This window comes from Podarcis melisellensis, assembly GCF_964234715.1.
Source record: "Podarcis melisellensis genome assembly, chromosome: 8".
Lineage (NCBI taxonomy): Eukaryota > Metazoa > Chordata > Lepidosauria > Squamata > Lacertidae > Podarcis > Podarcis melisellensis.
Window position 1 is genome coordinate 25,426,382 of NC_138540.1, and position 12,437 is coordinate 25,438,818.

The 12,437-nt window shown below is 46.7% G+C and overlaps 1 protein-coding gene across 11 annotated transcripts in view; it reads left to right on the top strand.

Moving 5' to 3' along the window:
* VPS13D (vacuolar protein sorting 13 homolog D) overlaps positions 1-12,437 on the top strand; it is a 115,019-nt gene that overhangs the window by 86,400 nt on the left and 16,182 nt on the right. For all 11 annotated transcript variants that reach the window (XM_081923360.1, XM_081923359.1, XM_081923355.1 and 8 more), the window contains 2 exons: positions 6,985-7,117; positions 7,545-7,740. In XM_081923360.1, coding sequence (XP_081779486.1) covers positions 6,985-7,117; positions 7,545-7,740 — 329 coding nt within the window. The remainder of the gene's footprint in view (positions 1-6,984; positions 7,118-7,544; positions 7,741-12,437) is intronic.

Consider the following 12,437-nt stretch of genomic DNA (forward strand, 5'->3'; position numbering starts at 1 on the left):
TTCTGTGCTAGTAGCAGCAGCAGCAGGTGCAGCTCAGTTTTTTGCACAACGATGTGGTGTGGGGAGCCTCCGATCTTCCTGGGTCCTCTCCGGGGAAGTCTTCTGAGTCAGTGAATGGCAATGGTCTTGCCCTGCACATTCGACCAAGAGCGCTTCTGGGGCTGGCCCTACGTGTTCCCCCTTCCCCCATTCTGCTCCTCACTCTCACCCCCTGCAGATGAGCATTCCGACTCCAGGGTTATGACAGGCAGTGCTAAAATAGCAAGAGGTAATTGACAGGGATATGTCACAGTATGTGAGGACAGAGAGATGGCAAGAGAGGCTGGGCAAGGTCTTGGAGAGCATTTAAGGTAAGAACAAAGAGTTTGTGCTACACCAAGGAATGAACAGGAAGTCGCTGTTTGTGTTGATTTCTTTCTTTAAAGCAGCAACAGCTTGATCCCTGTACTAGCCTTTCAGTTTGAAGGTTGCTGTGTAACCCTTGTTTTGGTTTTAGCACCATCAGTGTGTCCAACAAGCAAAAGAATCCTTTTATTTGTGACTTCTGTCAGGGCTGAACAGAAGGTGCAGTTCTTGTTTTGAGCTGAATTCAGCCTTGCTTACTGAAGGCAATTATGTATGAGTGTTGAGCTGCGAGGTGGTACACGTTACATAATACACATTGTGCATTTTGGGGAAAACCATCCTCGCCCCGTTTCCCCTCCTCCTGTGTAAATTTGCATGAATGATGACTTTGAACCCTGGCAAGGGAACGGCTTGATCTGGACGCACTGTCCCTAAGTCAGCATTCAGAAACAGACTGGCCAGTCTTTGGCAGACTACCTCCCCCAACCCCTCCGACCCTTTTAATATGGTCAGATAATATCATACCCTGCAAACGCAGGGCAAATAATGGCTTACGAGGCAGCTTTCAGATTTTAAACGCTTGCTTGTGATCTTGTTTGTTAAAATGAAACGAGTTCAGTAGATTTGCATTGCTCACCTGACTCTTAGAGTAGTTGCCAGGCGTATCTTTGCGCATGTTAAAATGACCTACCTGAGAAGGGGACTAGCTCTCGTGTCCGCTCCTTGTGAGTTCTTGCACTTCTGCACCAGATCCTCTTAACTTCGGAACAATAGCTCAAGTCTTGCACAAATTAACGAAGGCAGCAGTGCTCCTCGTGTTACAGTTTTTCTTAAGCCAAATGAGCAGACAGTCGGGGGGGGGGGACAAAGTACTGCGCTACCCAGCTGCTTTCTGGAAAAGGGGTCCTCTTTTACCATCTTCACCCCTAAAAGACACTCACATAGAAATGAAGGAGAGAGCTGTTCTCTTGCCCCATTCCTTCTCCTTTTGTAAATGTGCTGCAATCCTACAGGGAGTTAGAGCTCTGGGCAGATCCTTGACCATTAGCCATCATCTCAAGGGAAAATGTATCTTATAACAAAGGAGGTATGTGGCCGAACTCCTATATATAACAACAACAACATTCTGCGATCTGGACTCTGACCTGCGGGTATAGGGCGGTATATAAACTAAATAAGTAATAGGCAACAAAATTGGATTATGCAGAATACAGAAAACCAAGCAGTTGAAGTATGGCCATATCTAGCATTAAAGGTTATTATTACACGAAAGGGGATTCAAGTTGCAAGAAAGGAGTTTTTGGCTAAACATCAGGAACAACTTTTGACAGTGGAACAGTAGTGCTGATGGACTCTCCTTCCTTGCAGGTTTTTAAGCAGAGGTTGGATGGCCACCTGTCATGTATAGCTTATGAAACAACGGCTAAACTTGCCAGGCAGCCCCACGGATTCCCCCAGGAGGAGTAGATGTGCTGAGTTTGAATGTAGATTGTCCTGTTTTGCCTCCTTGCCCAGCTGAGAGACATTCTGGGGAGGGGTGTGTGGCAGAGGCGGGGAGAGAGATCAGGAAACCTTTCTTTCACCTTCCCAAGGCGACGTCCTCACACTTTAGGAGAAAGGGGATCAAAGGAAACAAAGCACAGAAGGATAAGCGAAAATCTGCCCCGCTGCCCTTTCTGAAAACCAGATTGCCTTGTTTGGATTTTCTGTGTTAGCAGGATAAAAGCATGCTATATTCTCATGGGGTGGCGGGCGAGGAAGGAAGTTTCTAAGCTTCTCCGCCAGCCTGTTTTCATCCTTAGGAGAAGGTGCTTTGGAGAAGTAGCTGTGCATGTGCCTCTTTTGCAGCAAAGTGGGGGGTGGGGGTGGCGGGACTTTACGCCTCTTTTCCGCAAAAGTGATCTGTTAAAAAGAGTATTGGTTGCTTAATAAAGTGTAGATTGCCCTCTCGGTGAACCCGCCAGTGACTCTCCAGTTGGGGTCATTCCAAGTTCATTCTGTGGACTTTTGACTGCCTTCTGTGTATGTGAAAACAGCCGGCAGCTCCTGCAGGGATCACTCATTCAGGCCTGTAACACAAAACTATTCCCCCGTAGGCACCTGCTGGGCAGGCTCACAGGGGGTCCTGGGGCTGGGGGAGCGGCGGAGGGCAGGGGGGAGACAGCCCCCTTCCCACATTGGGCATCTGTAGAGGTGGAGAAGAACTGGGCCCTCCCCAGCAGGTCCTCTCGACTGGCCGGGCATCCCTATAGACAACTCATTAGACGTCTTTGCGGATTTCCCAGCAACATGCTATTGTCAGAATTCATTACAAGGCCGGGTTAACGAGGAGATGCGAGCTAATTTAAGGGCCTTTCGCTTGGGCTCCGTGACATAAATTGGGGGTAAGGCGGATACTGTCCGGCTTGGTGGAAGGAAAATTTGCTGCTACCTTTCTGGCAGCTTCTGGGTTTGGGCGCTGTACAACCTGTATTTGAGCCTCTCTTAAAAAAAGGAAAAAAAGAATTGCAAATTCTGCCAGAGTCAATGCACCACCAACACCCTACCGGTCTGAGAATTGTTAGTACAGTGGTACCTCGGGTTAAGTACTTAATTCGTTCCGGAGGTCCGTTCTTAACCTGAAACTGTTCTTAACCTGCAGCACCACTTTAGCTAATGGGGCCTCCTGCTGCTGCCGCACTGCCAGAGCACGATTTCTGTTCTCATCCTGAAGCAAAGTTCTTAACCCGAGGTACTATTTCTGGGTTAGCGGAGTCTGTAACCTGAAGCGTTATGTAATCTGAAGCGTATGTAACCCGAGGTACCACTGTATGTTGAGATTTGTGTGTGTTTATTCTGCCTTGAGATGCATGTTCCTGGCTTGCCAGCCCATGCCCACAATACGCCAGTCTGAGACTGTTTCAAGTATCCTGAGGTTGAGGATAAGTGCTATGAAGCAGACTTCTCTTTCCATTTTTTATTTTATTTTATTTTTTAGTGGGGAGGGGCGGTAAAATGTCAGGCTTTTTGTAGAAGTGACACATGGGCCAAGTCTATTGTATGTCTGCTTCTTGCTGAGTCCTTTGGTGGCAGCATCTTTGCCGTTTTGTACTATGTGGCTTCTGTTCCCAGGAAGGCACTGCAAGGATTCTGGTGTTAAACATGTCTTGTAATGCAACATTGCACCAAATTCCTGTCTTTATATTTATTGAAATAAATGTCCTGGTAAATTTGATAACCCTGTGAGTGAGACAGTGAGGCACAAACCACAGATCATGGTTTGCCTTAGATGGACATTGAGACGGGTGGTGTAGACTTAACTAGAAAGCCATTCCTTGTTTATTTCATTTTTTTTATTTTTCAGAGCTAGGTTTTTCAGTGTGCGCATTTCAAGTCAGATAGGGAATGTTTTAAGTTTCCCAAGAAAAAATCTAGCTATGTCTGTATGTCTGCGGGAAGAATCTGTATTGCCTTTATCCTACATTTCCTATATGTTAATTTACATTCATTCATTTTTAAATGATTAACAGGGTCTTTTTTGTGGTGGCAGCCCAACATTGGAGTGCTCTCCCCTTGGACTATTAGGCCACAGGGTAACACTGAGTAGATGAGGCACCATGCAGAGATCTTCCTGTTTCGTCCAGGATCTTGAATGTTTAATTGATTTTCTGTGCTGTTTTGAGTGTTCTTTTGCTACCGAGATGGGGAATGCAATCCAGCAGGAGGGCTGGATCCTGAATGCCTTCACCCTGAGCAGGCCACTTTGACAGGTGGGTGGGGTCACACACCTATCAGTCAGCTGACATTTCCATGCCATCAGGTGATCCTTTTCTTCCCTTTGCAGTGTGACTTGATTTGAAGTGCTGCAACAAAGCAAGTCTGGCACAGACTTCAAGCTCTGCGAATGGAACTACTGTATTTATTTGAATCTAATGCTCACCTTCTTGCCATGGAACAACCGGGAGACCATTTTAAGGCTCACAATTGTTCCTTTGCCACCACATCATATACAGCGTCTGATGTGGAGCGGGAAGTTGTGGCTCTGGATGGGGGAACATGGGTTAACAGGGTAAATTAGGACCCTTGCCGGGCTTAATTAGACCCAACAAGTCAGAGATTCCTTACCAATGTGCCACTGTGTTACTGCTGCTTTTTTGTGTATATATTTGATCAGCGTTCGAAAATCCCTGTGTTCTAGGTGCATTTTGCGACAGAAAATTTCATTAGCGTGAGCTGTTTCTGAGCTCTGGGTGCAGTACTGTGCCTAAGATTTCAGATTAAAACTGCAGAGTAGAAGGAAAGGAGGACCTTTTCCTGCCTCCCCACTTCCAGCCCCTCTCTGAAGATTGGAGAAGAGACCTTCTTAAGAATATTAGGGGGGTGGACAGGGGAAGGACTAGACCATATGAAAAATGAACATAATATTTTAGCTGCAGATCTTTCATTTTCAGCTTTGTATTCTTGTTATAAAAAAGCACGCCTAGACATTTTGTTGTTGCGCCCATAACCTAGGTTTAAGGTGCCGTTTAACTCCTAGCTTTCATATATCAGTTTCTAACACTGTATTTGACATATATTTAGTTTCTGTCTATATGCTGTTCAGACGTGAATAACCGTCAGGAGCCTTCTTTTTTAAAAAATGTTGAGAAATGACGGGGCAGAATAGAAATGGTGTTTGCAGAGCTTTTTTTTTTTTAAGAAAAAAATGAAAAAGAAGAACCTGCTGTGCTGTTTCAGCTGCACAGAAATGCCTTAAACATTAACCTGACCTTGCGACCTGCTGCAGAAGCAAGGCAGTCCAAAGGTAAAGGGCTGGCAATGCATCTTTTTGGAGAAGGGTTGTAGCTTAGGGGCAGAGCATCTGATTTGCCTGCAGAAGTTCCCAGGTGCAGTGCCCAGTGGCATCGCCAGGTGGGGCTGGGACAAGACCCTGCCTGAAATCCTGGCGAGCCGCTGCCAGTCAGTGCAGGGTCAACAGTGTTGAGCTAGATGGACCAATGATCTGGCAGTTTCCTGTGTTAGTTAATTCCCTTCTTCCTGGGCATTGTGCCTGCTTTAGAACTCATCACAGAATTGCTTGGTATCTCTGAGCCCAGCAGTGCAGATTGAGAACCTTGTGTTGCTGTCCTTAACTTTGCATTTGTTTTTACCTTTTTGTAAGGGGCTAGTCAAAAGGGATGCAGGTGGCCCTGTGGGTTAAACCACAGAGCCTAGAACTTGCCGATCAGAAGGTCAGAGGTTCGAATCCCTGCAACGGGGTTAGCTCCCGTTGCTCGGTCCCTGCTCCTGCCAACCTAGCAGTTCGAAAGCACGTCAAAGTGCAAGTAGATAAATAGGTACCGCTCTGGTGGGAAGGTAAACGGCGTTTCCGTGCACTGCTCTGGTTCGCCAGAAGCGGCTTAGTCATGCTGGTCACATGACCCGGAAGCTGTACGCTGGCTCCCTCGGCCAATAAAGCGAGATGAGCGCCGCAACCCCAGAGTCGGTCACAACTGGACCTAGTGGTCAGGGATACCTTTACCTTTACCTAAGGGGCTAGCCATCTTCTCCCAGCTCTTAACTCTCTAGGCTTAGCTATGGCTACATATACATTTCCGTGGCACCGCAGTGTGTTGCTTCCGAGCAGCTCCACTCCAGACTTAACCAAACAAAGGACGGCTTTGCTGAGAACCGCTTCTTGCATGCATCATGAAATAAACTCTGGGAGTTCCCAGGGTTAATCAGGCAGATGAGGTGGAAACCGGGCATGTGTCACTTGAAAAAGAATTGGTGGAGTGGCTGGAGAGAGTGTTGTTTTATTTAGTTGTTTAGAAATATTTATGTACTGTACTGCAGTTCTCTGAAATCAATCCGAAAAGCAGATTGCAACATAGTAACCCAAAACACTTCCTCTCATAGCAAATTCAGATGATACTGATAGCTGTGTAGTGTAGACTTCAGCACAAAAACAAACCAACCAACCTATTTTTAGAATAAAGCAAAAGTGGGGGGGGGGGATTGCGCAAGCACGTCTTGAAGTTTCATCCCCGTCAAACTCCCGACAATGTCAGGGTGGAATCACGGAGGAGCGGCAAGGCCTCCCACAAGCTGTTCCTCATTTCCCAGACTCATTAGGCTGCATCGGGGCAGGGAGATAGTCCTGCAGTTGAAGCCATGGTCCCTAAAAGCCCTCAATGCTACCATTCATTCTTGTGGCAATGCCCAATGCAGGTCTTCTCTGAGCCCGTAACACTGTCAGGTAAGCCTGGAGTCTGGGAAACGGTGGCTACAATGGTGTGACCCCAAAAATGAAATTACAAAGCTAATAAAGTCTGATGGATTGAAGTCTGGGTTTGTTATGCATTCATAGAATTGTAGAGTTGGAAGCGATCCCAAGGATCCAATCCCCTGCAGTGCAGGAATCACAACCAAAGGATCCCTGACAGATGGCCATCCAACCTCTGTTTAAAAGCCTCCAAGGAAAGAGAGTCTACCACCTTCCAAGTTGGTTCCACTGTTGAACAACTCTTTCCATCGGAAAGGTCTTCCTAATTCAGGAACTATGAACCTACTAGATTTAACTTACGAACCAACCAGTTCCGAAGTCCAGCAACGTCACTACAAGTCACGCATTCAGCGTTAATGCAAGTTCCATGTTTGTGTGTTTGTTGTCTTTAACAGTTCACTGGAACTTTGTCCGATGGGTTGGGGAAGACAATGGATAACCGGCATCAAACAGAACGAGAGTACATTCGATACCATGCTGCAACAAGTGGGGAGCATCTCGTAGCTGGCATTCATGGACTGGCTCATGGTAATATACAAACATATGGTTCCCCCCCTGCCCGGCAATACAGGATTCCACTGCTGAACAGTTCTTACTGTCAGTTCTTCCTTAAGTTTGGTTTTTCCTTACCCTCTGGAGCAGGAGAAAACAAGCTTACTCCATCTTCACTGTGGCAGCCCTCCAGATATTTGAAGATGGCTATCAAATCATATCATATGTTCATAAAAAAGGTTATGCAATGGGCATATCAGGGCTCCCTTGAATGAAAGGCTTTAGAAGAGCAATTATTTTTACAAGTGTAGCCAGACAGGGTCTGTCCAAATTGTACTTTTAAGAAATTTATGCCCATGCTTTCCCTGTATGTTCAATCTTACAGCAGCCGTGAATTTTCTTATCATTGTCCTAGAACCCTACAGCTACTTGTGCCACTAAGCATGCTCATTGTCTTTGACAGGTATCATTGGTGGATTGACTAGTGTCATAACCTCGACGGTAGAAGGTGTAAAAACTGAAGGGGGGGTCAGTGGCTTTATATCCGGCCTTGGGAAAGGACTCGTCGGAACTGTGACCAAACCGGTGGCTGGTGCTCTAGACTTTGCCTCTGAAACAGCCCAAGCAGTGAGAGATACAGCCACACTTACCGGCCCCAGGTTAGTTAAATTTCCTTTTTTTGGTGGGGTGAAGGGGGAATGATGACAGTACCAAGCAGAATCACATGGGGATTATCCAAAGCATTTTGCAGCGAAACAATTTCCTGGCTTGACCTGGCAACAAGATTCCAGAGATGAGTTCCGGGAGAAGATCTTCTGTACAAAGTACAGGAAAATGAGATCTTTCCCTTGAAACCCTTTTGCCCTTCTCCTCCCTATTGCCCTCCCAAACTGTTTAGTAGCTTTGAAAGGCAAGTGAGAGGTTTAAAGGGAAATAGCCCCTTTTCACCTCCCCACCCCTCACTTTCTCCCTACAAAGGGGACGGTGGCGAAAAAGTTCATTGCCTCTTCCTCTGCCTTTGCTGTTGCGGAGGTGTTTCTCAGCTCAGGAAAACAGAAGGCGATGGGTTAAAACAGACAATGGGTGTGTTATGGATCTGTGGTCCTCGGTGTTCTCAGAAAGGCAAAGAGGTAAAATGAATTTTCCTCGCTCACCTCCCCATGCAGTTGCATATAGTGTGTGTGGGAAAGCAGCGAATGAATGGTAGGTTTGCCAGTAGGCGGCTTGGGAAGGGTTCGGCTTGGGGCTCTTTCTTGTCCCCTTATTCCTGCCACATGTAAAAGGCCCTCTGAGAATCTGTAGCAGTTTAATAATTGTTGTAAAGATGCAAATCTGGGCAAGTGGCCCTCAGCAGGGACCAGGAGTGCCAGCTTGGCCCCGCGACTGTGGGTGCCCAAGGCCGCGGGTGTCATGCATTGTGCAAGGCCCTGGGACTGTAATTTGTGGGTGCTTGGGCACCCAGGACCCCAGTCCCTTTTGCCTAATGAACGTTGAGTGTTATACTTTGCCCAGTTTTTAAAAGCGCCTTGTGACCCACTTAAGAAATACAGTGATGTCCCTAAAAAACAAAAGGGAGGAATACTTTCAGTTGGACTTGGAAATACAAGAGGCTTTCCTAAAGATCAATTAACATGGGGAGTTTATATGGTGCCTTCTTCTGCATCCAGACTGGGTGGAGAATTGCACTCTGCTGAAGTCTTGCTAATACTCCAAGCTCTCACTGTTGCTCGGCTTCAACCCAGCCCAGTGCAAGCCAAAGGCAAAAAAAAAAAAAGCTGTGTTGCAAATGTCTTTTCCTTCTGTTGGCTGAACTCTAAATACTCCCTTGCACTCCAAAGCCCAGAACAATCCATTTCTCATTCGAGTGTCACTTATGTAAGGCTCTTACCAGATCTTGAGAAATGAACAAAATCCATTTCTTTCCCTTTGAATTGCTATGAGAGTGCATGAATCACTTTCAGTTAGCCTCTTGGATGTGTATTGCTTGGTCCTTGTAGATTTGCTTCTGGTGTGGGATAACCACCTCTCTCTCTCTCTCTCTCTCTCTCTCTCTCTCTCTGTTCCCCCCCTCCATTGCCATTTTGGCATTTGTGAGCTGCGATGGCTTTCCCGGAACTCCTATAATCACATGGAAATTTTGAACAAGAGGAAAGCAGGGGAATTGCTACTCCCCCCACCCCCCCGACATTCCCCCTTTCCCACACATGTACACATGCAAAAATGCAGTTTGCAGAGCCTTTTGAGCAGCGAGAAACAGCCCTGAGATGCAAGTATTCATGTGATGCTTTCAAAGCAGTCGTCAGAATGAGAGACCAAGGGAAGCCACAATAATAATAATAATAATAATAATAATAATAATAATAATAATAATAATAATAATAATAATAATTTATTATTTATACCCCGCCCATCTGGCTGGGCTTCCCCAGCCACTCTGAGCGGCTTCCAAAAAAATATTAAAATACTGTAATACATCAAACATTAAAAGCTTCCCTAAACAGTGCTGCCTTCAGATGTCTTCTAAAAGTCTGGTAGTTGTTGTTCTCTTTGACATCTGGTGGGAGGGCGTTCGACAGGGCGGGCGCCACTACCGAGAAGGCCCTCTGCCTGGTTCCCTGTAACTTGGCTTCTCGGTGCTGGACCTCAGTGTCCGGGTAGAACGATGGGGGTGGAGAAGCTCCTTCAGATATACTGGACTGAGGCTGTTTAGGGCTTTAAAGGTCAGCACCAACACTTTGAATTGTGCTTGGAAACGTACTGGGAGCCAATGTAGGTCTTTCAAGCGCATTGCAGTAGTCCAAGCAGGAGATAACCAAAGCATGTACCACTCTGGCGAGGCAGTCTGCAGGCAGATAGGGTCTCAGCCTACATACCAGATGGAGCTGGTAAACAGCTGCCCTGGACACACTGAGATCTTGAAGATGATAGATTTGGGCTGGATTAGTATGCAAAGTTTTTCTTTCTGTTCCCAGACGGATGGCTGTGATAGTACTTGTATGCCATCTTTGCAAACCCTTCCAACAACAACAGGAGCTTGGCTGGGGCATAGATTGCTTGACAAATGCATCTCCTCCTATGGAGCTGTGAAGCCAGGTGAAAAACAAGACAAGGCTTTTTACAGGTTTCGCAGTTTCAGGGGCTGGGAATTTATGCAGGTTGTGGACTAAAACAAGCCCGCTGCACCCCTAAATGCTGTTTGTGCAGCTTGACTGCATCTGCAGGAGGGTGTTTTGTAAACTATATAGACTCACATGCTTCCAAGCACAATTCAAAGTGTTGGTGCTGACCTTTAAAGCTCCAAACGGCCTCGGCCCTGTATACCTGAAGGATCGTCTCCACCCCCATCGTTCAGCCCAGACACCGAGGTCCCGCCCTGAGGGCCTTCAGGCGGTTCCCTCACTGCGAGAAGTGAAGTTACAGGGAACCAGGCAGAGAGCCCTCTCGGCAGTGTCGCCTTCCCTGTGGAACACCCTCCCATCAGATGTCAAGGAAATAAACAACTGTCTGACTTTTAGAAGATCTCTTAAATGTTTGACGTTTTACTGTGTTTTTATATACACTGTAAGCCGCCCGGGGTGTCTGGGGAAACCCAGCCAGATTGGGGAATTGATTGATTGATTGATTGATTGATTGATTGATTGATTAATTAATTACTCACTCTCCCTGTTCTGCAGTTGAGCCTACATGCATGCTTTCTGGATATGTGCAGAGGCAAGGGAGAAAAGGAAAGCATGTTGTATATTTATAGATCTATCTACCAATCTGCCATTTACATACCTGACACCCCGGAGAACCACTGCGAATCAGTGCAGACAATACAAAGAAAGGTGTACCAACGGTTTGGCAATCTAGGACAGCTTCCCGTGTTCCTATGGAAGGGCCATAGCTTAGTATTTGCATGAATAAGGTTGCAGCTTCAACCCACCAGAACCTCCAGGTAGCACTGAGCGAAATGGGACCCGTTATCTGACTTGGTTTAAGGCAGCTACCTATGTTCCTGTGAGTTAGTTCTCTGTCCAGGAATTACTTCTCAGCTCTGCTGCTTGAGAACCTTTTAAACTGGAGATCCCAAAGCTAAAACCCAACAGCCTTCTGCTCTGCTTCTGAGCTGCAGGTCCTTCCCCCTCCCTTTTAGCTGTTCTCAAGCATCACTGCAGCGGGGTTGAATTTGGCAGCAACTTTAAAATGTCAAGGCTGGACAGAGGGATATGACTGAGCTTCATTCTGGCCATTTTCTAATGTTTATCCCTTCCCTGTTGCACTGATGCTACAGGTGAGCATTGCGAAATAGCACTAAAAGCACATTACTGCCTGCTTGCTTCTGCCAAAGTTAAACAAGCAGGCATGCTTGCGATAAACTGTGCTACAAAGCGGATTTCCTTCTCTGGCATTTTCATGAAGAGAACCTTTCAGAGACACAGAGAGAGAGAGAGAGCGCAAAGACACTGTAAACAGGAACCGCATTAAGCATTGCATTGTGAACAGGAACTATTGAAAGTGGTGCGGCAAAGTTTGGGAGGAGTGACGGAACACGAACTTGCTTTGAACCCTCCTGCCTTAAGCAGGTAATCAGAGCATTATTGTTAGTGTCTGTTATAAGTGACATGCTTCTGGGTTCAAGCAGAGTTCAGCCAGAAATCCTCATCGCAGCGAAACCTTCCCTCGATCCAGGGAAGGCCTACTCGGAAACGTTGCCGGGCAAATGCCTTGCAGACTCCATCCACACCTGTGGAATACAAAACACCTCGTGGCACTGGCTCTGAAAAGCTGAGAGTTGACAGTGTCATCATGCAGCGTATGTCTGAATGCTGCTTTTCCCATCAGTGGAATGGTGAGAGGAGAAGCTGTGCTTTGCAGCAGACACAAGAACCTCTGTATGGGGCTGGGGGGAGAGTTGGCAACTACACACACACACACCTGAGTAACCTGCCATAGCCACATGTCTTGTCCAGTCGGTGCATCCTTGGATGCCGCTGCAAATGCTCCAGCCAATCGCTATAAATTCTTTTAATTGGTGGTAGCTTCCTTCTTCCTCTTCATTCTGTTTTATTCTCTGTGTTCCTTTCTTTCCAGATGACTCTCATACACTTGCTTGTTTGGCAGTAGTTCGGTGTTGGGGGTGGGGGTACGGTCATCTAAGTACACTGGATAGATAATTCCAAAGTGTTTCCCCTTTTCTTCCTCTCTTCTCACCCTTCCTTTGCCCTGCAGTCCCACTCTCCATATTAGGAAATCTCCCTCCAGCAGAAACGAATCCTAGAATTGCGAAGGCAGCCTGAGGATCATTTAGCCCAACCCCCTGTAGTTCATATGCAGTCACATCTTGCCTTTCAAAAACTCGAGAGAGAAGCTGGTA